Source organism: Pristiophorus japonicus, chromosome 8, assembly GCF_044704955.1.
Source record: "Pristiophorus japonicus isolate sPriJap1 chromosome 8, sPriJap1.hap1, whole genome shotgun sequence".
Classification (NCBI taxonomy): Eukaryota; Metazoa; Chordata; class Chondrichthyes; family Pristiophoridae; genus Pristiophorus; species Pristiophorus japonicus.
The window spans coordinates 241,105,784-241,131,013 of NC_091984.1; the positions used below are offsets into that span (position 1 = coordinate 241,105,784).

Sequence of the window (25,230 nt, forward strand, 5' to 3'; positions counted from 1 at the left end):
GTGACTGAAGTGGAGACTGGCATTAGTGAATGTCACCAGTGTCTGTTAGTTCCGATTTACAGCCCAGAACCAGAGAACTTCAGTTTACACACCTTAAATCGATCGGGAACATCTTGCTGATTGAGGGGATAAAGCCGGACAAATTTGAAACTCTCTGCCACCACATAGAAGGGTTTATTATGCGATTTTGCACACACAGCCATTTGGTAAGTTCCAATCTGCAAGGGGAGGGAAAAATCAATGCCTTTCATTCAGCTTCACAGAACACGAGGACTTTACTTCCCGGACACACAATCCTTCGTGGATATAAAGCAGCGACAGGCAGGATTTCAAAATCGCTTGATTCAAAATATGTTGAAGTTAATTTTTTGGAAATATTGTGGTTTCAAACAAACAGTTAAAAATGCAGAAAACACTCAACAACAGAAATAACAGTAAAGCTAGAAATTGCGGAATTGGAGACACCGCGGGAAGAATCCGCTCGTCCGTGGCCCTGGAGTGAGCAATCGCTCCGGGGCCACAGGTCCTGGGTTCGAACCCCAACGAGGGGAGACTGTGGCTGCAATTCAGGGGTGATGTCAGGAAACACTTCACACAATGGTGGGGGGGGGGGGTTGGGATGCTGGAACGCAGCACCCCAAAAAAGGCTGTGGATGCTGGGGGTTGATTGAAATGTTCAAGTCGGCGCTCGCTAGATTTTTGTCAGGTAAAGGTATGAAGGGATATGGATCAAAGGTAAATGAGTTGAGGTACAGATCAGCCATGATCTAATTGAATGGTGGAACAGGCTCGAGGGGCTGAATGTCCCGAGTTCCATTTTGGTTTGACGAGTACCAAACTGGGTTTAAAAATGCTGTCGAGCTCTTTGGATCTCCCAGACCCTTCTAAAATCGAGTTGGAATAAATTTATTGACGTGGTTTGAGCTGAGGCACTCACTGTGGGTGTGGCAGATTGTGGGGTGATCTAATTGAGTTTTTTTAAGATGATTAAAGGATTCGATAGGGTAGATAGAAACTATTCCCTCTGGTGGGGGGAGTCCAGAACAAGGGGACCTAACCTTAAAATTAGAGCCCGGCCGTTCAGGAGTGAGGTCAGGAAACACTTCACACAAAGGGCAGTGGGAATCTGGAACTCTCTCCTCCAAAAAACTGTTGAGGCTGGGGGTCAATTGAAAACTTCAACACCGAGATTGATAGATTTTTGTTGGGTAAGGGTATTAAAAGATATGGAGTAAAGGCGGGTAATTTGGGTTAAGATACAGATCAGCTACGATATAATTAAATGACAGTACAAGCTCGAGGGGCCTCCTGTTCCTATGATTCATTTGTTGGTCACGGATTAGTTAGACTCCCTCTTTAACTCAGAGTGAAAGGAACACAGTTACCTTGTTAATGATTCCTCCACTTTCCACCACCCCTTCAGCACCGACCAGGAGCAGGTCCACTTTCTCCATAATGTACCTGCAGAAGGGGGAAACTCGGTTCGTGAGTGGGCCCAGAAAACAGATTATTGCTCAACTAATCATCCAATCAGCATAGCCAAACTAACTATAATAAATAGAACATTGACCAATCAACATTTCCAATACCACTTCTGCTACAAATGGGACTCTTTCATTCTGTCCAACGGGTTTTCTCAACATACCCGACTGAAGCATCTAGTATCACTGTTACCGGAATGTTGAGCTTTTTCAGATCTTCTGCACTTTTGAGTCTGGAAGACAAACAGACCAGCACTTTAATTCACTCTGTCCATCCTAGAACAGTTTCAACCCTTATTTCTATACAAATTGCCCAGTCAGCTGATGAATGCGAGTTTTTAATATACAAAATGGTTATAGTGTTGGGAGTGACTTAATAAACCCACTCTGCAGCGCCCATTAGTGTCCAGGGTCTGCAACTACACTGTGACCATTGACAGCAAAACTGAATGATAAAAATGCTAAACTTGTTGGAAAAGTGAGACCAAAAATGACATGAGTGGACAGGAAGTGCACCCACTGGGCAGCGTTTATAATAATGTACTAGTTGATTTCCATGACACGGCACATGGGAGTGACGATTAAGTGCAGCGCAGTGTAACACTCGAGGGCATTGTTAGAGTCGTGCAATCACATGTGGCCTTGAGCAGACCCAGTGATTGTATTTAGTATTACTTTCTCGTAAAATGTAGGGGCTCCAAACCGAGCCTTTGCACAGGGACCCCCACAAAGCTAACACTGCCCCTGAGAACACTCCTGTCACCACACATACTGTGAGAAGAGCCAATGGTGGGTCAGCTTTATAATGTAGATAGAAATGTATCTTTGGAACAGACACTGGCCAGGGGTTTGTCCGAGTGACTGACTATTCTAAAAATCACACACTATGCACAACGTGTTTGCACTCACCCTGAAGAATCGGGTTGTGATTCTGTGATATAAACACTGAAGCGTTTCTTGGTTTCAGCTGCTTTCTCCAACACTCTCAAGACGACCCGCGAGGAAGCATGGGTTAAAATTTTCTGTTAAAGAAAGGAAAGATTTAATAAAATATGAATGACAATGGCAGAAGTCACCTATTGTAAACACAATGTGCCAAATAGGATGTTCTGATTTTAACCTATCAATACCAAATAGCAAATGGGGGCAAAGGACTTCTTCACAAAGGGAAATGTATCTAAGGGCACCTCCAAAACAACATCACCACTCGACATGTCTATTCCATAAGGGACGGGGGCAGAGATATTCTGAAGTTGCAGGTTAATGTTTCAGTTTTCTCAGTGGAGGAAGAGGACAAAATATGAGTGGGACAAGGGAACCTAAAAATAAGTCAAACTAAGAAACCTACTGGATTTAATAGAAGTAAAATAAATGTTAGCGGAGAAAATAATGGGACTTAAGATGGATAAATCTCCAGGACCTGATGGTTTCCACCCCAAGGATATTAAAAGAAATAGGTGAGGAAATTGTTAGTCATAGTTCTCCAGATTCAGGAATTGTCAACTTGGATTGGAAAATTGCAAATGTCACTCCATTATTTAAGGAGAGAGGGAGAGAGAAATCAGGTAACTACAGGCCTGTCAGTCTACCGTCAGCTGTGGGGAAGTTACTGGAATCTATCAAGTCAGAGGCAATGTTCCCAGGCATGTTTTTTTGGCTGCACGGCTCATTCAAATGTTCGCGCAGGTGCGATTATTCCAATTGAAAAGCCACGCGTGGCCTGTGCGGGAGCTCAAGACCGCTGGGCAACTGCGCAGCTTAAAGGGAACATTGATCAGAGGCCTCGATATTAACCCCCATCACCACGATGGGCCGAATGGCTTCCTGTGCTGTACGATTTTATGATCTCCAGCATACCAAGCGATCTGGAAACTCCTAGACCACATCATGTTCAAATCGAAACAAACAAATTTAGAATAGTCACATAATCATACCGTCTGGTACCGTTTCACATAAAGAGTATAGGGCGAGGCAGATCAGGCGGAGCCTGCCGGGGAGAACCTGGAGAGATTGGCCAGTCTGGTTCTCTACGACTACAGTGCAAAGTAGATCTTGGTAACGAATGATTCAGTACTTACAGCTCCGTCTTTTATAAAGGAATGACACAGATTTGCAATCTTAATTCTTGACACAGAAATCCTGTCCAAGTAAAGCTCTCCTCTGTCTATCATTGTCTTTTTGCATATAGAATAATCCTGCAATAAGAAAGTTGTATCAGTTCAAACCTGGTTATGTTGAATAATACAGAAACTGGAATCATCAAAAAACTTCTCTAATACTAGTCGAACTCCCAGAGCATTGTGCACGAGTCAAGATCCAGTGTAGGTGTAACCTGAAGTGGGGTTTGGGGGGTAATTATACCAGGACATGAATTGTAATTCAGTCTCCATTTTAAAGTTATACATTCTGGGCTTATTTTTATATTTCCATTATAAATTTCCATGTCAACATTGTAAAAGTCAGATAGCCAGTTGGTGAAGGATAGAACACTGGAGCCTAGTCTTTCGTTGCTTAAAGCCTTTATTCACAGAGACACATTACAAACTGTGCACACCCGAGATAAGCTCGCAACCCTTCCCCAGCCTACTCCCATATATATATGAGAACAAGAGTCCCCAATTAATACCTGCTACCGGCTTACAATTAACACTCAATTGCTATACATCGCTTAAGTACAATTAACAAAAATCTACAATGTAAAATGTCCATGTAAACGTCACGTTGTAATTACACCCTCCGCACCAGTAGGAGCACTGCAGCGCCTCCAGTAGAGGGAGGTAATTACAGCGTAGCACTTTGTTTCTGCAGGTCAATGGGTGAAAAGCCACATCCTGTGAGACGGGTTTTCAGAGATCGGCAGACCCAGTGTGGCGTTGGTAAATGATTCAAGACACCACTGCCTCCGGCGGCCTGTGACCAACAATTGCACCAAAAAACAGTCCAGGGCAGTAATTAAGACACAGCTGAAGGTCAGGCTACATTTGGGAAAAGGAGTTTCTCAGGTTACAGAAGAAGCAGAGATGCGACATTGGGAACATAAAAACTGACTGCAAAAGCTTCTATAAATATGTGAAGAGAAAAAGATTAGTAAAGACAAACGTAGGTCCCTTGCAGTCAGATTCAGGTGAATTTATAATGGGGAACAAAGAAATGGCAGACCAATTGAACAAATACTTTGGTTCTGTCTTCACAAAGGAAGACACAAATGACCTTCCGGAAGTACTAGGGGACCAAGGGTCTAGTGAGAAGGAGGAACTGAAGGAGGATATCCTTATTAGGTGGAAAATTGTGTTAGGGAAATTGATGGGATTGAAGGCCGATAAATCCCCAGGGCCTGATGGTCTGCATCCCAGAGTACTTAAGGAATTGGCCCTCGAAATAGTGGATGCGTTGGTGATCATTTTCCAACAGTCTATCGACTCTGGATCAGTTCCTATGGACTGGAGGGTAGCTAATGTAACACCACTTTTTAAAAAGGGAGGGAGAGAGAAAGCGGGTAATTATAGACTGGTTAGCCTGACATCAGTAGTGGGGAAAATGTTGAAATCAATTATTAAGGATGAAATAGCAGCGCATTTGGAAAGCAGTGACAGGATCGGTTCAAGTCGACATGGATTTATGAAAGGGAAATCATGCTTGACAAATCTTCTGGAATTTTTTGAGGATGTAACTAGTACAGTGGACAAGGAAGAATCAGTGGATATGGTGTATTTGGACTTTCAAAAGGCTTTTGACAAGGTCCCACACAAGAAATTGGTGTGCAAAATCAAAGCACATGGTATTGGGGATAATATACTGACGTGGATAGAGAACTGGTTGGCAGACAGGAAGCAGAGAGTCGGGATAAACGGGTCCTTTTCAGAATGGCAGGCAGTGAGGGACGCTAAGAGGCGACAGGTTAGGTGAATGGGCAAATGCATAGCAGATGAAGTATAATGTGGATAAATGTGAGGTTATCCACTTTGGGGGCAAAAACGCGAAGACAGAATATTATCTGACTGGTGGTAGATTAGGAAAAGGGGAGGTGCAACGAGACCTGGATGTCATGGTTCATCACTCATTGAAAGTTGGCATGCAGGTATAGCAGGCGGTGAAGGCGGCAAAATGGTATGTTGGCCTTCATAGCTAGGGGATTTGAGTATAGGAGCAGGGAGGTCTTACTGCAGTTGTACAGGGCCTTGGTGAGGCCTCACCTGAAATATTGTGTTCAGTTTTGGTCTCCTAATCTGAGGAAGGATGTTCTTGCTATTGAGGGAGTGCAGCAAAGGTTCACCAGACTGATTCCAGGGATGGCTGGACTGACATATAAGGAGAGACTGGATAAACTCGGCCTTTAGACATTGGAGTTTAGAAGGATGAGAGGGGATCTCATAGAAACGTATAAGATTCTGACGGGACGGGACTGGGTAGATGCGGGTAGATTGTTCCTGATGTTGGGGAAGTCCAGAACCAGGGGACACAGTCTAAGGATAAGGGGCAGGCTAGTTAGGACTGAGATATGGAGAAACTTCTTCACTCAGAGAATTGTGAACCTGTGGAATTCCCTACCGCAGAGAGTTGTTGATGCCAGTTCATTGGATATATTCAAGAGGGAGTTAGATATGGCCATTACGGCTAAAGGGATCAAGGGGTATGGAGAGAAAGCAGGAAAGGGATACTGAGGGAATGATCAGCCATGATCTTATTGAATGGTGGTGCAGGCTCGAAGGGCCGAATGGCCTACTCCTGCACCTATTTTCTATGTTTCCATTACTCGTTCACCAATACTTTAGGCTGCAGTCCACCAAATGTAGTTGGAATCCTGGGTTTAAACGAGAGTTGTCCGAGCCTTTGCCACCTCAGTGTACATCAGAGTCCGACAAAGGTTAAGATCACCATCCCTACTAATTCCCAAATGTCCCACGTTGCAGCAGATCTTAGACATCTGACTGAAGATTCAGACAAAGGTACTAAGAACAGCTTTTTTTCAAACCACCCGATCACAAAAAACAAGACAGGAAAAATCAGCTGGAGTGGGAATCAGACTGAATGACCTGGGATCGGACAGGTGAACAAAAGCTTGATCAAAGAGATGGGTTTTAAGGAGCATCTTAAAGGAGGAGAGAGAGGCAGAGAGGTTTAGGGAGGGAATTCCAGAGCTAACGTTAGAATATATAAAGACGGTTCTGTACATACCGGGTGTTCCAGGGACGTGAGGCTGATAAAGCGGAGGAAAAGTTCACCCCCTGAAGACACTGCCACTGAAGAGTCGACGCTGGTCAGGGTTTTAATGGCTGCCTTCAGATTCTCCCTCAGACCCTGAATGGTCTCACCTAATTCCAGAAAAACACAATGACAGTGCACTCTCTAAAGCTCGCAGTGACGAGAAAAGAATGTGATTTGTTTAGGCATTGACAACATGTATTTACACCAAATTTCTGAGGGATTGAGTCAGCCAATCGGGGGTACGGTAGTGTCGTGGTTATGTTTATGGACTAGTAATCTTCAGAACGTTAGAGAATTTCAATTCAGTTTATAAAAAAAGCTGAAAATGCTCCTATAAACAACTCCTTTTCTGCTCGTAAAGCTCAGGGTTATTTTACATCGGTCATATAATGTTTAAGCTCAAGAGATTGTACAGGCTCAAAAACAATCTACGTGTAGGAAAGCTGTTTTTAACACAGCGTTCCAAGAATGCCGAGTCTCAGTTACCTTTGTCTCGCTTCAAAAACTCCAACAAGGTGCGAATGGCGGCAACAGCAGAAGCAACATCTTCGCTCTCTTTCATTTGGGTTTTGAAATAGTCCACAAGCTCTGCAATAAGCCAGTCAGCATTTTTTAAATACAATTAACATTCGAACATTGTGTTTTATTTGAGACACACACACACACCCACCGTCACTTCATGTATTCAAATAGTTTTCAAATCAACAACTTGCATTTATACAGTGTCTTTAATGTAGTAAAATGTCCCAAGGCGCTTCACAGGAGCACTATCAAACAAAATTTGACACCGAGCCACAGAAGGAGACATTAGGACAGGTGAGAGGCAGATTTTAAGGAATTTATTAAAGGAGGAGAGAGAGGTAGAGATTTAGGATGGAAATCCAGAGCTTAGGGGCCAGGCAGCTGAAGGCACGGCCACCGATGGTGGAGCGATACGCAAAGGGCCAGAATTGGAGGAATTATAGATTTACAGCACGGAAGGAGGCCATTTGGCCCATCATGTCCATGCCGGCCGACAGAGAGCTATCCAGCCTAATCCCACTTTCCAGCTCTTGGTCTGTCGGTTGCGGCACTTCAAGAGCATATCCAGGTACTTTTTAAATGTGATGAGGGTTTCTGCCTCGACCACCTTTTCAGGCCGTGAGTTCCAGACCCCCACCACCCTCTGGGTGAAAATATTTCCCTTCAAATCCCCTCTAAACCTCCCCCCAATTACTGTAACTTACTAAGGCGTGCAGAGATCTGAGAGTTGTTGGGCTGGAGGAGGTTACAGCGATAGGGAGGAGGGGTGAGGGCATGAGAACAAAGATGTAGGTCAGCGAGCACTGGAGGGGGAGGGGGGGGGTGGTGAACGGGACTCGGTACGAATTAGGATACGGGCAAGTGTTTGTGTTCATGACCACACCAACTGCAGCAGCTCAGCGCTGTTTCTGTTTTACTGCAAAGTTAATGTTAAATGTAAACACAGAATCAGAGGGATGGACCATCTCCCCATTGCACTGGGACTGGAAACCCAAACCGCACATCAGCAGTTTGGGTTCCAGGCTCGTGCACATCCTCGGAATGTCAAGGCATTGCAGCGTAATTTGATCAAACGTTGCAATAAGGAGCTAAGAGCTGTGTGGAACATCCATACAACTGGAAACCAGCAAACAATGTAAATGCACCGTAAACCTCACAGCTTTGTTGTGATTTGTTTTTAATTCAATGCTTTGATGTAAATCTTTCATAGAATACCCTTTAATATCCCACCCAGTCTAATCCCACTCTCTCCCCACACCCTTTAATATCAACAACAACCTGTATTTATATAGCGCCTTTAATGTTGTTAAACGTTGCAAGGCGCTTCACAGGAGTGTTATGAGACACAAAAGTCAGCACCAAGCCGAATAAGGAGGAATTAGGGCAGGTGACCAAAAGCTGGGTCAAAGAGGGAGGTTTTAAGGAGCGTCTTAAAGGAGGAGAGAGAGGTAGAGAGGCGGAGAGGTTTAGGGAGGGAGTTCCAGAGCTTGGGGCCCAGGCAACAGAAGGCACGGCCACCGATGGTTGAGTGATTATAATCAGGGATGCTCAGGAGGGCAGAATTGGAGGAGCGCAGACATCGCGAGGGGTTGGAGGGGATTACAGAGATAGGGAGGGGCAAGGGCCATGGAGGGATTTGCAAACAAGGATGAGAATTTTGAAATCGAGGCATTGTTTAACTAGGAGACAATATAGGTCAGCAAGCACAAGGGTGATGGGTGAGCAGGACCCGGTGCGAATTAGAACACGGGCAGCCGAGTTTTGGATCACCAAGTTTATGTAGGGTAGAATGTAGGAGGCCAGTCAGGAGTGTGTTGGAATAGTCAAGTCTAGAGGTAACAACGGCATGGATGAGGGTTTCAGCAGCAGATGAGCTGAGACAAGCGATGTTACAAAGGTGGAAATAGCCGGTCTTAGTTATGCGACAAATATGTGGTTGAAAGCTCATTTCAGGGTCAAATATGACTCCAAGATTGTGAACAGACTGGTTCAGCCTCAGACAGAAGTTTGTGGTGGGGACCAAAAACAATGGCTTCGGTCTTCCCAATATTTAATTGGAGACAGTTTTTGCTCATCCAGTACTGGATGTCGAACGAGCAGTCTGACAATTTAGAGACCGAGGGGTCGAGAGAAGTGATGGTGAGGTAAATCTGGGTGTCGTCATGTGGAAACTGATGCTGTGATTTCGGATGATATCGCCAAGGAGCAACATGTAGATGAGAAATAGGAGGGGCCAAGGATAGATCCTTGGGGGGACACCAGAGGTAACGATGCGGGGGCGGGAAGAGGAGCCGTTGCAGGCGATTCTCTGGCTACGATTAGATAAGAATGGAACCAGGCGAGTGCAGTCCCACCCAGCTGGACAACAGTGGAGAGGCATTGGAGAAGGATAGAGTGGTCAACCTATCAACCTGTCAAAGGCTGCAGACGAGTCAAGAAGGATGAGGAGGGATAGTTTGCCTTTGTCAGAGGAGAGAAAGAACTATTAACAATGTCGGCTAACAGGGGAGCCAGAAAAGGAAGTTGGATGGTCAGCAGTTTAATGGGAATAAGGTCAAGGGAGCAGGAGGTGGGTTTCATGGACAGGATGAGCGTGGAGAGGTAATGAAGGGAGATCGAGGAGAAACTGGAGAAAGATGTGAGGTCAGGGCTAGGGCAGGGGGCATCCTTTGAGAAAGTTTGGCCCGGTGGGCTAGGGGAAGGAAGGGAAGTGGCAGAGGCGGCTGAACGGATGGTCTCAATCTTAGAGACAATAAGTCCATGAGCTCCTCACACCTACTGTTGGAGGGGAGACTGGAGACTGGAGACTGGGGAGAGGGGTTTAAGAAGACGGTTAGCAGTGGAGAATAGAAGCAGGGGTTTATCTTTACTTCGTGAGCGATTTTGGCAAACAAGAGCAGGACCCGATAATGTTCCAGCCAGATCTGGCGGCGAATTGCTAAACCAGTTGTCCGCCACATCCGTTCCAAGTCTGCGTTCCTTGGACTTAATGGAGTGAAGTTGAGGGCCGTACCAGGGGAATGACCAGGGTGAGAGAGTGATGGTTTTAATAGGGATTAGGGCATCAAAGGTGATTGAGCAGATCGGTAGCTGCTGGTGAATGGAGGGCAAAAGGCTGGATATCTGGCAGTTCATAAGTGCAGTTGCAAGAGAGTCGTGAGTGAGTTTTTTTCCAGTGGCAGACAGAGAAGGAAGAAACATAGAAAATAGGTGCAGGAGTAGGCCATTCGGCCCTTCGAGCCTGCACCACCATTCAATAAGATCATGGCTGATCATTCACCTTAGTACCCCTTACCTGCTTTCTCTCCATACCCCTTGATCCCGTTAGCCGTAAAGGCCATATCTAACTCCCTTTTGAATATATCAAACGAACCGGCCTCAACAACTTTCTGTGGTAGAGAATTCCACAGGTTCACAACTCTCTAAGTGAAGAAGTTTCTCCTCATCTTGGTCCTAAATGGCTTACCCCTTATCCTTAGACTGTGACCCCCTGGTTCTGGACTTCCCCAACATAGGGAACATTCTTCCTGCATCCAACCTGTCCAAACCCGTCAGAATTTTATATGTTTCTATGAGATCCCCTCTCATTCTTCTAAATTCCAATGAATATAAGTCTAGTCGATCCAGTCTTTCTTCATATATCAGTCCCGCCATCCCGGGAATCAGTCTGGTGAACCTTCGTTGCATTCTCTCAATAGCAAGAATGTCCTTCCTCAGATTTTGAGATCAAAAGTGAACACAATATTCAACATGCCATTTGCCTTCTTCACTGCCTATTGTACCTGCATGCCAACTTTCAATGACTGATGTACCATGACACCCAGGTCTCGTTGCACCTCCCCTTTTACTAATCTGTCACCATTCAGATAATATTCTGCCTTCCTGTTTTTGCCACCAAAGTGAATAACCTCACATTTATCTACATTATACTGCATCTGCCATGCATTTGTCCACTCACCTAACCTGTCCAAGTCACCCTGCAGCCTCTTAGCATCCTCCTCACAGCTCACACCGCCATCCAGCTTAGTGTCATCTGCAAACTTGGAGATATTACATTCAATTCCTTCGTCTAAATCATTAATGTATATTGTAAACAGCTGGGGTCCCAGCACTGAACCTTGTGGTACCCACTAGTCACTGCCTGCCATTCTGAAAAGGACTCGTTTATCCCGACTCTTTGCTTACTGTCTGCCAACCAGTTCTCTATCCACGTCAGTACATTACCCCCAATATCATGTGCTTTAATTTTGCACACTAATCTCTTGTGTGGGACCTTGTCAAAAGCCTTTTGAAAGTCCAAATACACCACATCCACTGGTTCGCCCTTGTCCACTCTACCAGTTACATCCTCAAAAAATTCTAGAAGATATGTCAAGCATGATTTCCCTTTCATAAATCCATGCTGACTTGGACTGATCCTGCCACTGCTTTCCAAATGCACTGCTATTTCATCTTTAATAATTGATTCCAACATTTTCCCCACTACTGATGTCAGGCTAACCGGTCTATAATTACCTGTTTTCTCTCTCCCTCCTTTTTTTGAGAAGTGGTGTTATATTAGCTACCCTCCAGTCCATAGAAACTGATCCAGAGTTGATAGACTGTTGGAAAATGATCACAATGCATCCACTATTTCTAGGGCCACTTCCTTAAGTACTCTGCGATGCAGACTATCAGGCCCCGGGGATTTATCGGCCTTCAATCCCATCAATTTCCCTAACAATTTCCTAACTAATAAGGATTTCCTTCAGTTCCTCCTTCTCACTAGACCCTCGGTCCCCTAGTATTTCTGGAAGGTTATTTGTGTCTTCCTTCGTGAAGACAGAACCAAAGTATTTGTTTAATTGGTCTGCCATTTCTTTGTTTCCCATTATAAATTCCCCTGATTCTGACTGCAAGGGATCTACATTTGTCTTCACTAATCTTTTTCTCTTCATATAAATATAGAAGCTTTTGCAGTCAGTTTTTATGTTCCCAGCAAGCTTCCTCTCATACTCTATTTCCCCCTCCTAATTAAACCCTTTGTCCTCCTCTGCTGAATTCTACATTTCTCCCAGTCCTCAGGTTTGCTGCTTTTTCTGGCTAGTTTATATGCCTCTTCCTTGGGTTGCAAGGGGGGTGTGGGTGGAGAGCGATACGAGGACGTGGTCAGAGATGGCCTTACCTGCGATGGACACGATGGGAGTAGCGAGGCCACGAGAGATGGCAAGGTCGAGGGGGTGGCCGGGAGCTTACATGGAGGGAGAGACTAAGGGAGGACAGGAGAAAGGGGAACTCAGTCTAATCCCAGTCTAATCCCAGTCCTTTTGAGAATTCCACATTCCAATCTCTCAGCATAGCTTTCCCCTCCCTCCCCTTTAATGTTTTTGTGTTTTGCCGACATAAACCCGCCCGCTCGGTGTTAAAGGGGAGGTGCCGGCGGAGTGCCTCCTGGCGGCCGGTAGGCGAATTACCTTCATCGTTCATGGCGCACTCCCGCTCCCGGAGCCGCGCTCTCTCCCTCTGGATCCCGGGCTGTGGTGCAGTGCCGGGCGGCCGGAGGGTGGTGTGAGGTCCCGGGCGGAGGTCGGTGAGGTCCCGGGCGGAGGGGTCCCGGGCGGAGGGCGGTGTGAGGGCCGGTATCGGGCGGAGGGCGGTGTGAGGTCCCGGGCGGCGGGCGGTGAGGGCCGGTCCCGGGCGGAGGGCGGTGTGAGGGCCGGTCCCGGGCGGAGGGCGGAGGGCGGTGTGAGGGCCGGTCCCGGGCGGAGGGCGGTGTGAGGGCCGGTATCGGGCGGTGTGAGGAGCCGCGCGGCCGCTGACGGACAGCCGGAAGTTGCCTTCACCCACAGGCCGTGTACCGCCCTAAACCCTCCCCCGACAACAAGGGCCGCCGCACGAGGCCCGCCGCCCGGCCCCGCGCCTCCCTTTAATACTCAGCCGATGTGAGTCTGCCGCTGGTTGGGCAAAGCTCCCGAGCCGCAGGATGCGAGTGCCAGCAGTGACACAGTTACAGCGGGAGCTTTGTGTAACGGGCCCGACCTGCGGCTCGGCGCTCACCCGGCCCCAGTTCAGTGTGGCGCCAGGGTGCGGGCGGGCGGGATGGCGGACGGTGAGTGACCGGGGCCCGGGGCCCGCGGGCGGGGGGACCGGGGACCGAGGGCCGCACAAATCCAGCGCTAACCGGGCAGGAGGCCCGGCTCCCGCCTTTCCACATCGTCAGGACATCCCGCGGGCTGCACAGGCAATGAAGTACTTTTACAGCGTGTCACTGCCGTAATGTGGGGAACGCGGCAGCAAGCTCCCTCAGTACTGCCCCTCCGACAGTGCGGCACTCCCTCAGTACCGCCCCTCCGACAGTGCGGCGCCCCCTCAGTACTGTCCCTCCGACAGTGCGGCACTCCCTCAGTACCGCCCCTCCGACAGTGCGGCGCCCCCTCAGTACTGTCCCTCCGACAGTGCGGCACTCCCTCAGTACTGCCCCTCCGACAGTGCGGCACTCCCTCAGTACCGCCCCTCCGACAGTGCGGCGCCCCCTCAGTACTGTCCCTCCGACAGTGCGGCACTCCCTCAGTACTGCCCCTCCGACAGTGCGGCGCTCCCTCAGTACTGCCCCTCCGACAGTGTGGCTCTCCCTCAGCAACTGCCCCTCCGACAGTGCGGCACTCCCTCAGTACTGCCCCTCCGACAGTGCGGCACTCCCTCAGTACTGCCCCTCCGACAGTGCTGCACTCCCTCAGTACTGCCCCTCCGACAGTGCGGCACTCCCTCAGTACTGCCCCTCTGACAGTGCGGCACTCCCTCAGTACTGCCCCTCCGACAGTGCGGCACTCCCTCAGTACTGCCCCTCCGACAGTGCGGCGCTCCCTCAGTACTGCCCCTCCGACAGTGCGGCACTCCCTCAGTACTGCCCCTCCGACAGTGTGGCTCTCCCTCAGTACTGCCCCTCCGACAGTGTGGCTCTCCCTCAGTACTGCCCCTCCGACAGTGCGGCACTCCCTCAGTACTGCCCCTCCGACAGTGCGGCACTCCCTCAGTACTGCCCCTCCGACAGTGTGGCTCTCCCTCAGCACTGCCCCTCTGACAGTGCGGCACTCCCTCAGTACCGCCCCTCCGACAGTGCGGCACTCCCTCAGTGCCGCCCCTCCGACAGTGCGGCACTCCCTCAGTACTGCCCCTCCGACAGTGCGGCACTCCCTCAGTACTGCCCCTCCAACAGTGCGGCACTCCCTCAGTACTGCCCCTCCGACAGTGCAGCGCTCCCTCAGTACTGCCCCTCCGACAGTGCAGCGCTCCCTCAGTACTGCCCCTCCGACAGTGCAGCGCTCCCTCAGTACTGTCCCTCCGACAGTGCAGCGCTCCCTCAGTACTGCCCCTCCGACAGTGCAGCGCTCCCTCAGTACTGTCCCTCCGACAGTGCAGCGCTCCCTCAGTACCGCCCCTCCGACAGTGCAGCGCTCCCTCAGTACCGCCCCTCCGACAGTGCGGCACTCCCTCAGTACTGCCCCTCCAACAGTGCGGCACTCCCTCAGTACTGCCCCTCCGACAGTGCAGCGCTCCCTCAGTTCTACACTGACCTGGATTTTTGAAACCGAGCCAAAGGTAACCAAAACTTTCGAGAAACAGGTAGGTTTTAATAGAGGGTCTTATAGGAGGGAAGTTTATGGAGGGAATTCCAGAGTTTATGGCCAAGGGAGATGAAGGGAGTGGGCATTGCGCAAGAAGTCAGAATTGGCCGAGCGCAGAGATCTCAGAGGTTTGTAGGGTCACCAGACCCAGGTACTTGGATTCAGCTTTGCTAATTGAATTTAGGGGCATGTCTTCAATGGGTCTCAATCTCTGAGTATAGCTTTCATTTAACTCCTTGCCCCCCACTCCCCCCTCCCCCCAAGAAATATCAACTGCAAACATCCTTTTTCTCATCTTGCATCGGTATTCACTTCTAATAATAATGGGAGTCTTGCTAACATCACACAAGCATGTGGATTTGAGGAGCTTCTGCTGCTTTCATAAGACTTGAAATAGTTGCAACAGCAACAGATTTTTGATCATATTTTCCTCTTTTCTTCGTCAAAGATGAGGACATTAGCCTCCTTGTTATAGTGGTGGATGTCAATCCTATTTGGTGGGGCCAACAGATCCTGAATGAATCCCAGGTAAGGAGTGAAGGTAGAAGCAGTTAGTGTTGTTTCATTCGAATACAAATTAGATCAGATTTCTTTCAGAAAGTAAGGGATCCAATTGAGTCCATGTGAGCCGTGCCGTGTGGGGGGTGCAGCGAGCTCGGGAGGAACAGGGGACTTTGGGCCTCTGGTTCCCAAAGCTCTCCCCACTGGGGCTTTTCCTCGCCTGGTGTCTGGGTCTGCTGTAGACTCACTGATAGAGATTGATCGCTGTGATTGGGCAAAATCTCCAGTATCCCAGGATCGGAGAAGGTGAACTATAGGTGGACCCTGGTTATTTTTGTCTCTATGATCTTTTGATGATGTCCTTTAGTGACAAACGCATGGAAATAGATTTACCCTGTCTGCTTCATCAAAAGCCCTTATAATTTTGAACACCCTGATCAGATCTCCTCTTAACCATCTCTGTGAGCCCCAGTTTCTCTGGTTTCTTCTCATAGTTAAAGCCTCTCATCCCTGGGATCATCTTAGTGACTCTTGCAGCAGCTTTGTTTTTCCTGCATTTACTGTTTTAACTTCAGATTTGCTATTTTTCTTGTTTGAGAATAGAGACGGCGAACCTTAAATCACCAAAAGAAGTTGCTATTATTCAGTCTTTTTATTCTTTGCTTCAGTCACCGCACTCCTCAGCATTACTGGCTCCTGTAGCTGTCATACAAGTTTGACATCTGGTCACATTATCGAGCTGTTTCAATAGTCCTGTTGCAATCATTCCATATTTTGGCTGGAGTTTGGAGTTGATTTGATGTCAGATACAGTGTGAGATTTGGTTGCAATCTGATTTAAACAGTAAATGATGTGGGTAACCTCTGGGCGAATTCAAATCAAACCCCGACGGATGGCTTGAAGACATCTGTCAACTGGCAGTAAAGGTCCCAAGTGGAATGGGTTTGGCCTCCTTAGTCCAGTTCCAGGTGGGCATGGACCCAGGACACAGAACTGTATTTAATGTTGCACTAATTGGAAATCTCACAGGATGGGACATGGACAAGTGTTCCACTGGTGTGGTCGGGGTGCGTTAATGAGGTTGGTGTTGAGGCTGGTTGTTGGGACAGAGTAGAAGGAACTTTATTTTGCATCTGGCTGTGCTAAGTCTGATCTGCAGTGTTTAATGTTGACATTGGGTGCTTGAGACGAGAAAGGTTCCACTCCCTGGCCCCAACATCCCTCATTCACAATATTCCCCACTCACTACCAAGTTTCGATTTGCCTCCTTAAGATCCATTTCTTTGATCAAGCTTTTGGTCATCGCTGCTGATGACTGATTTTTTTTGGCTTGGCATCCACCTTTTCCCTGTGACGAACTTTGAGCTGTGTTTTAGTCTCACAGACGCTGTATAAATGGAGGTTGCTGTCGAGTTAGTTAATCTCCGTTGGTGCTGCTGGGACACTACAATAGCAACGCATTTACCTGGCTGCTCACTGTCTCGTAATCCCTGCACGGAGTGGGTGTTGTCTGATGCCTCTTGTGGTGAAACATAGGAACAGGAGCAGGCCGTTTAGCCCTACAAGCCCGTTCCACTGCCCTTGCCTAGCAAAAATATATCACTCTCAGTTTTGAAATTTTCAATTAACCCCCAGCCTCAACAGCTTTTTGGGGGAAGAGAGTTCCAGATTTCCACTGCCCTTTGTGTGAAGAATTGCTTCCTGATTTCACCCCTGAACAGCCTGGCTCTAACTGGACTCCCCCTCCCTCGCCCCTGTGGGCGGTGGGGAGAGACTCCACTTCCGAGCAATTGATAGCGTGTACTGTGGAACTAAATCCACCCTTAAATCTGGTCTCAGAGACCACATCACAACAGTGACTACACTTCAAAAAGTGCTTTATTGGCTGTAAAATGCTTTGGGATGTCCAGTGATTGTGAAAGGCGCTATATAAATGCAAGACTTTCTCTTTTTTTTCTCACACCCAATGCACTAACTGTCAATACACTAGTGTCAGCCGTGGCTCAGTGGGCAGCACACTCGCCTCTGAGTCATAAGGTTGTGGGTTCAAGTCCCACTCTAGAGACTTGAGCACATTAATCTAGGCTGACACTCCAGTGCAGAGCTGAGACAGTGCTGCACTGTCAGAAGTGCTGCCTTTCAGATGAGACGTTAAACCGAGGTCCCGTCACTACAACAGTGACTGCAGTCCTGGCTGTAAAGACGCCCAGTGGTCATGAAAGGCGCTATATAAACGCAAGTCTTTCTTTAACTGACAGGTGAATGTCGTGTATTTTCAGCATTCTCTGAATTGATTCTGCCTTTAAGTGATGTGTTTACACAGTTTCTCTGGAAGGGTTTGACGTGTTGTTTTACAGTTCACCCTATCGAAATGTATGGATGCAGTGATGGTGATGGGAAACTCGCACTTAGTCATGAGCCGCAGCAACAGACTCACGATTATAGCCAGTCACAGTCAGGAGAGGTAAGCATCTCTGTACCTCGCAGCAAACCAGAAAACCTTACTTGTGTACCTCACTCACAACTAGTTTCTCCAGGGCAGGAATATTCATTTGCTCCGATGTTTTATTCTCTTTTTTGCTGCAGCCGTTTCCTGTATCCGGGTAAACACTGGAAACCGGGAAGCTTTTCTGAAAACAGTGACCTGAGTTCTGCAGAATCGACTTTTTCTGGTAGTAAGGATGGTAAATTTGAACTCCTGGCCCTAGGAAATGACATCATCACTGAGGAGGTCAAAGACCTAATGGCGAAGAGTAAGTGTCTCCCTGGGGTTTGGCCTCCGATATGCCAACAGCACATGAAACGCCACGACATGTTCTGCTGCAAGGTGTTGGTGCGCGGATGGTGTATGTGACATCTCTCTCTTCTGTGTTGCAGCTGAAGTGAGAGCCCAGATGACAGAAACCTTCCTGGCAGGATCATTGGCAAAGGCACTTTGCTGTATCCTTGCACCAGGAATTACTTCAAAACCTATGAGATTTCTTGTGTTCGTTACAACATTTGCAATGTTTTCACTAGTCACTGGCCCATAATTTGCAGGTTTTCACTAGTTAGCTACCAATAGTATGCAGGGTGTGATTAGTTAGCTGCTGATAGTTTGCAGGGTGTGATTAGTTACTACCGATAGTTTGCAAGGTGTGATTAGTTAGCCACCGATAGTTTGCAGGGTGTGATTAGTTAGCTGCCGATAGTTTGCAGGGTGTGATTAGTTAGCTGCCGATAGTTTGCAGGGTGTGATTAGTTACTACCGATAGTTTGCAGGGTGTGATTAGTTACTACCGATAGTTTGCAGGGTGTGATTAGTTAGCTGCCGATAGTTTGTAGGGTGTGATTAGTTAGCTGCCGATAGTTTGTAGGGTGTGATTAGTTAGCTGCCGATAGTTTGTAGGGTGTGATTAGTTAGCTGCCGATAGTTTGCAGGGTGTGATTAGTTAGCCGCCGATAGTTTGCAGGGTGTGATTAGTTACTACCCATACATGGGAGAATTTTCTGATTGCTTTCACAGCAAAATGATTACCAGGTTTTGTTTATCCAGGTCGCTGTGTAAATATTGCACGGCGGGAATCTTGCCGCATGCTTACATTATTTGATAGTATTTCTCCAGTACATATGTTGCCATTCTGTCTCTAACCAAAAGAGCTCGGATTTGCTGGTGATCTTTGTTAATTGACCAAACATTAATGGAGAAGTAAAATAGTTTATTTTTATTATGTATGTATTTATGATATAAAGTTGAAACCTGTTGACACGATTGTACCGATGGAAATCATTCTTCCATCACCTTCCTGGAAACGCATTCCCTCTGACAACGAAGCAGCGTGTTCTGGGGCTGCTCCGTTTCCAGTGAAGTCTCAGCGCATTTATTGAATGATGTTGGCTTTTTAATTCTCCATTATCACCAGGAATATTCCTGACCTATTCCTCATTGTCCTGCAACTGTTGGTATTTTTTTTCGTAACACTTCTGAAATAAGATATTCACAAGGTGAACAAGGAGTTAGAAGGTATGTGTCTTTACTGACACGTAAGTATTGCTTTACTCTGCTAATAATGATCAGTCACTGCTAACTCCGATTTAGATAATTCAGTGACAAAAAGAACAATGTCACAAATCACAACTGCTTTGTGATATCAGTCTGAAACACTTCACTCTGTTCCTCCAATGGAGGAGATGGTGAATTGCAGAATCCTGCCGTAAATAGTCATAACAATGGAAGGCACCTGGATTTGATTGACAGCTGAGGTCACTGAATGGGAGCTCATTTTACATCTCTAGACCTGCAAATTGTTAATAATGTTTGACGATTAAAGGTGTCGATAGGGTAGATGGAGAGGAACTACTTCCTCTGGTGGGGGAGTACGGAACAAGGGGGCATTGCCTTAAAATTAGAGCCAGGCCGCTCTGGTGAAATCAGGAAGCAATTCTTCATACAAAGGGTGGTGGAAATCTGGAACACTCTTCCCCCAAAAAGCTGTTGAGGCTGGGGGTCAATTGAAACTGAGATGAATAGGTTTTTGTTAGGTACGGGTATTATGGATGGGTAAATGGAGTTAAGATGCAGATCAGCCACGATCTAATTGAATGGCGGAATAGGCTCGAGGGGCTGAATGATCTCCTCCTGTTCCTATGACATTTCATATGCAAGTTAATTTTAATTAACATTCTAAATGAGCGGTGTAACAGATGCGAGGTGTAATGATGGGGATTGACAGAGCATGGATTTAGGAACAATACTGAGTATGTTTTGTAAATTGTGGCTTAAGACTGGTTACAAAAAAGTTTTCTTTTTCTTTCATAAAATACAGTTGGGCATGAGCTGAAATCCCGCATACTGGTAAGTGTTCTGTGGCTACTGTGTTAAAGTTTGTCGGGTATTTTTGTAAATGGCGGACTGATGCTGTGCTGCTGGGGATCGAGAGAATGGAGGTTTCATTGAGCTCTGACTTGGGATGTCAGCAGTATATCTGCGAGCTGCTAGGCCAAGAGTGGATATGTGGAGGTCTGGAAGCGGACTGCCTGTCTGCTTGATGGCTGTGGTGTAAGATGGAAACGGAATGAATTGTGGGAGTGGGGGTGGGGGGGGGGGAGACTTCATTAGAAGCTACATACCCTCCCAAAAACCTGTCCTGTTTGTTCACTGTATCTAAACCATTACCACCTGATATTACAATGCCGTGCTGATTGGTGCGGAGTTTATAATCACTCGTTCTATTCCACAGGTTATTAAAGCTGCTGAGGACTCTGCTGCTCAATATATGAATTTTATGAATGTTATCTTTGCAGCACAAAAACAGGTAGATTATCTGCATCTTAATGATTCATGTTTAATTCTTTAAGACTTTGTACAGGGAAATAAATCTCAAAATATTTTGCTGATAGGGAGTAATTTGAATTTCTATAGCGCCTTTCACATCCTCTGGATGTCCCAAAGTGCTTTTCAACCAATGAAGTATTTTTGAAGTGTAGTCACTGGTGTAATGTAGGAAATGCGGCAGTCAATTTACCAAACTCCCACAAACAGCAATATGATAATGATCAGATAGTGATGTTGAGGGATAAATATTGGCCAGGACACCGAGGATAACTCCCCTGCTCCTCTTCGAAATAGTGCCATGGGATCTTTTATGGCCACCTGAGAGAACAGACAGGGCCTCGGCTTAACGTCTCATCCGAAAGCCCAACTGAGCCATGGCTGACACCTAGTAAATAGATAAGAACTGTTTATGTTACATACAGAAATTAATTAAACTTTTGGTGATTCTCTTCCCCCCAGGGGAAGGTTGTGGTGGAGCAGTTCGAGCAATATAAACTCCCTCGGCATAGACAAGCAATCCAGCTTGGGAAGTTTCTGGTCTGTGTAGATCAGTACCACAGTGCCTGGTATATTTACACATCCAGCCCCCGAGGGCACTTTGCAAGCTCTGTTTTGTAGTTGTTTACTGCAGTTGGAAACATTTGCTGTTATGTTTTTCTTAATGTTTTAATTCCTTGCTTTATTTGCCAAACCCTTGTTAATTATATCCCAGAGATCAGCAAACCCCAGTAAACCATGAATGACTTCCTGTTTTGGACAGGACTTCTCGTGGGTCCTAGTAACATGTGATTTATGGCAGTCTCTGAGTAGACCATGCTGGTCTTTTTTTATACAATTCACCCATGTGACTGTGGAGTCTGTACCTCAGACTGTGGAGACCATTCTTTAGCCAAAGGGAGGTTTGGATGACATCCCAATGAGTCTGAAACACTGCTCAGTGCTGAAGTCACTTTCCCTTTTAGCTTAATAATCTAACCCAACATTTATTGCCCATCCCTAATTGTCCCGTGAGAAGATGGTGGTGAGCCGCTGCAGACCACATAGTGACAGTGCTCCCACAGTGCTGTTAGGGAGCGAGTTCTAGAATTTTGACCTAGTGACGATGAAGGAATGGTATTAGATTATCAAGTTAGATTGGGAACGTGGAGGTGATGGTGTTCCCATGCACCTGCTGCCCTTGTCCTTCTAGGCGGTAGAGGGTACAGGTTTGGGAGGTGCTGTCGAAGAAGCCTTGGCGAGTTGCTGCAGTGCATCTTGTAGATGGTACACACTGCAGCCACGGTGCGCCGGTGGTGGAGGGAGTGAATGTTAAGGTTCGTGCATATTCCTACAATTTTGCAAAGATGAAATATCTGGTTACTTTCTCTCTTTCAGAATATTCTGATTGATGCATGTGTTTTGGACTCTGAATCTGGGCTACTGCAGCAAGTAAGTAATCGCGCACATCTCTCGACTTCCCCGCATGACATAAACACCAAGTTGTCATTTAATTTGCGTACACCTTGGAAAATTCCCTTTCCTCATTTCTGTAACTGGTTAAATAATTGAACAGTAGCAATACAACAGTTCAGGTGCTCTTGCCGGGCTGTGTTCTCAACTTCTCAGTGAGCCGCTTTCCCCTGTTCAATGTTGCCGCTTCTGGGAGGGTCGGACTATTGAAAGGCGTCGACTCGCAGGACCCGGCCATGTGGATCTCTGCTCCCTGCACGTCACCGGCTTCATGCCGAGCGACCCTTTGGCTCATTGGTTACATTCCAGCCTCTCGATCCGAAGGTCATGGGTTCGAATCCCGCTCCGGACAGTCCCAGTGAGCGGAGACTAGAGCTCCGTCTGGGAATTCTGTCCGGCGGGATCCTCGCGTCGATTGATGACCCCCCCCCCCCACATCATCACATCATCATATGGGTTGTGGGAGCCCCTAAAACTGGATACTGAACGCTGGAATCTAATCTGCCATCGATCCACCTGGAATGCAATAATGCAGTAACTGGGATTGGGTTTTTTTAAACCTTTTATTGAACACTTTTATTGTGCTTCTGTTTTTGTCTATAGGCTTCTGATATAACCGGAGGATTATATTTAAAAATACCACAGATGCTGTCACTCGCACAATATTTGCTGGTAAGTTTATAGTTACTTAAAAACAGAGTTTGCTTCTTCCTGTTTTGTTTGGCAGTGCTGTACATGGACGGGTGAGGGTGAGGGGACATCTGTGAGCTTTTTGTTGTTCAAGATTCCCAAACATTGAAAATAAAATCTGTAAATTGTACAAATCTGTTGTGACTTACTCAGGATCGTGTGTTTGTGACACCTCCTCGTATCGGTGCCCGATGTCCCTGCTGTGTGTCAGCTCCTTCTAGAGGAGCTGTTCTGTTTAAGGGCTGTCGAACCGCCACTCGCGTTAGTCCTGAGGAGTAAGGTGGTGTACTGGGTTTTACGTTAACCCAGAGGTTGAGAGTTCAAATCCCACTAGCTGTGATTTTTTTTTTTCAATATTGCTTTGAGCCATCAGGGGTGGGGAGGTAATAGGAAGGTTCAGATTCCGAGTATTATTTGTGCCAATTGATTCAAAGTTGAGGTTGGTTGATGGGCCTGAGTCAGTTTCGTGGTGCCTGATGGAAAAAAATCCTTTGTGTTACATACATTTTGTATGTAAAATGATGAACATAGAAACAGGAGTTGGCCCTCAAGCCTGTTTCACCTTTCAATGAGATCATGGCTGATCCATACCGCAACTCCATTTACCCACTGTTGCTCCACATCCCTTGATACCCTTACCCAACAAAAATCTATTGATGTAGTGAAGCCTTCATTTTCTCAGCTCTCAAAAGGCTATTATGTAGCTTCTTGCGGGCTTTTTGAAATGTAATCTAACTCTCGGTGTTTTCTCCCCAGTGGGTGTTTTTACCAGACCCGGAGCAACGGTCCCAGCTTGTCCTCCCGCCCCCCGTTCACGTCGATTACAGAGCCGCCTGCTTCTGCCACCGCAATCTGATTGAAATCGGTTATGTGTGTTCCGTCTGCTTATCCAGTGAGTTTCAGTACAGCTACTTGTTTTTTTTTTTTAAATTGGTTGCCCGGTGATTAGTTTAACAAATTTTCTCTTTTTAATTATCAGTTTTTTGCAACTTTAGTCCCATCTGCACGACGTGCGAGTGAGTATTGTACAAGGCTCAGTGGCTCCGTGTTTTTGATTGCTTGTCCGTTCCGATTTTATATGATTTGGTGACGTGGCTTTTTGTTTTAAATCCAGGACTGCTTTCAGAATTGCTCTGCCGCCTGTACTGAAAGCCAAGAAGAAGAAGCCCAAACTCCCGACACTGAGTTACTTGACGAGCTGACACCAGAGAGCAGGAATCATTCAGTGGGCCCTTTTCCCATTGGAACCTTCCGCTTTTACCTGCCACAGGCATCCACTGCAGTCAGTGCAATAATCTAGATACTGGTGCCAAAACTTCCACTTCTTCTGCAGCCGATATAAGGGCAGGAGGAGCGAGTTCAAACTGGCACAGGGTGTTAAACTCTTATTTATTGCGCTGTGGTTGAAATATGTACAGATTTGGAAACTTTTTTTTAAACAAGCTTCTCTAACCGATTTGTTGTCACTTTTTGTAAATGCTCCGTTGGTTAGAGAATAAACACACAGTACGGATCGCGCTCAGGAAAATCCGTTACTGGAATCAGAAACCCACTGCTTCCACATCATGATTTAGAATGACTTCTGTCCCCTGTTTCAACTCTTTCCCCAGCAGAGGGAGCAGAATCCCGCTCTCAGGAGCCTGCTGTTGGTCAGACTCTGGATCCTCTCTCTTTCCAGCATCAGCTCCCAGTTCAAACCAGCACGTTGAGGTGTGAGGGAATGGAATTTGTTTCCTTTGGGGAAATTTCTGTCCCCTGGTGTTGTGATCCGAAGAGAGAGAATTCTTATCTCCAGGTGGATTTTATTAAAAGTTCTGGATCCAGGTGCCAAGTGTTGTTCCATTGAACATAAGAAATAGAAACATAGAAAATAGGTGCAGGAGTAGGCCATTCGGCCCTTCGAGCCTGCACCGCCATTCAATAAGATCATGGCTGATCATCACCTCAGTACCCCTTTCCTGTTTTCTCTCCATACCCCTTGATCCCTTTAGCCGTAAGGACCATATCTAACTCCCTCTTGAATATATCCAATGAACTGGCATCAACAACTCTCTGCGGTAGAGAATTCCACAGGTTAACAACTCAGTGAAGAAGTTTCTCCTCATCTCAGTCCTAAATGGCTTACCCCTTATCCTTCGACTGTGTCCCCTGGTTCTGGATTTCCCCATCATCAGGAACATTCTACCCGCATCTAACCTGTCCCGTCCCGTCAATATTTTATATGTTTCTATGAGATCCCCTCTCATTCTTCTAAATTCCAGTGAATACAGACCCAGTCGATCCAGTTTCTCCTCACATGTCAGTCCCGGGAATAGGAGCAGGAGTTAGCCATTTGGCCCTTCGAGCCTGCTCCGCCATTCAATAAGATCATGGCTAATCTGATCATGGACTCAGCTCCATCATCATAGGCAGTCCCTCGGAATCGAGGAAGACTTGCTTCCACTCTAAATATTAGTCCTTAAGG

At 46.9% G+C, this 25,230-nt stretch overlaps 2 protein-coding genes across 8 annotated transcripts in view; one reads left to right on the top strand and one right to left on the bottom strand.

The window, feature by feature from the left end:
• The window catches only part of eif2b1 (eukaryotic translation initiation factor 2B, subunit 1 alpha), a 14,793-nt gene extending 1,434 nt beyond the window's left edge, over positions 1–13,359 (bottom strand). Inside the window, exons 1-9 of one of the 3 annotated variants that reach the window (XM_070888188.1) lie at positions 12,662–13,359; positions 11,167–11,248; positions 7,173–7,274; positions 6,657–6,793; positions 3,560–3,676; positions 2,391–2,503; positions 1,646–1,714; positions 1,386–1,461; positions 93–218 (exon numbers count right to left, since the gene is read on the bottom strand). In XM_070888188.1, the coding sequence (XP_070744289.1) occupies positions 93–218; positions 1,386–1,461; positions 1,646–1,714; positions 2,391–2,503; positions 3,560–3,676; positions 6,657–6,793; positions 7,173–7,274; positions 11,167–11,248; positions 12,662–12,667 (828 nt within the window). In that variant the 5' untranslated portion in view covers positions 12,668–13,359. Of the gene's footprint in view, positions 1–92; positions 219–1,385; positions 1,462–1,645; positions 1,715–2,390; positions 2,504–3,559; positions 3,677–6,656; positions 6,794–7,172; positions 7,275–11,166; positions 11,249–12,372; positions 12,548–12,661 lie in introns of those variants that run through there. The other 2 variants (XM_070888189.1, XM_070888190.1) reach the window with 2 other exon arrangements.
• Positions 12,657–24,314, top strand: gtf2h3 (general transcription factor IIH, polypeptide 3). Of its 5 annotated transcripts, none has more exons than XM_070888195.1 (13): positions 12,657–12,773; positions 15,261–15,340; positions 17,671–17,777; positions 17,900–18,066; positions 18,191–18,253; positions 19,287–19,316; positions 20,119–20,147; positions 20,533–20,607; positions 22,002–22,055; positions 22,680–22,748; positions 23,523–23,658; positions 23,746–23,782; positions 23,881–24,314. In XM_070888195.1, the coding sequence occupies exons 3-13, from the start codon at positions 17,689–17,691 to the stop codon at positions 23,966–23,968; spliced, it is 837 nt and encodes a 278-aa protein (XP_070744296.1). In that variant the 5' UTR covers positions 12,657–12,773; positions 15,261–15,340; positions 17,671–17,688; the 3' UTR covers positions 23,969–24,314. The 5 variants fall into 5 exon arrangements, with proteins under 5 accessions (XP_070744296.1, XP_070744293.1, XP_070744292.1 ...); XM_070888191.1 differs by lacking the exon at positions 12,657–12,773 and adding an exon at positions 12,949–13,296; XM_070888196.1 differs by lacking the exon at positions 12,657–12,773 and adding an exon at positions 13,060–13,129.
• Positions 24,315–25,230: the final 916 nt, after the last annotated feature.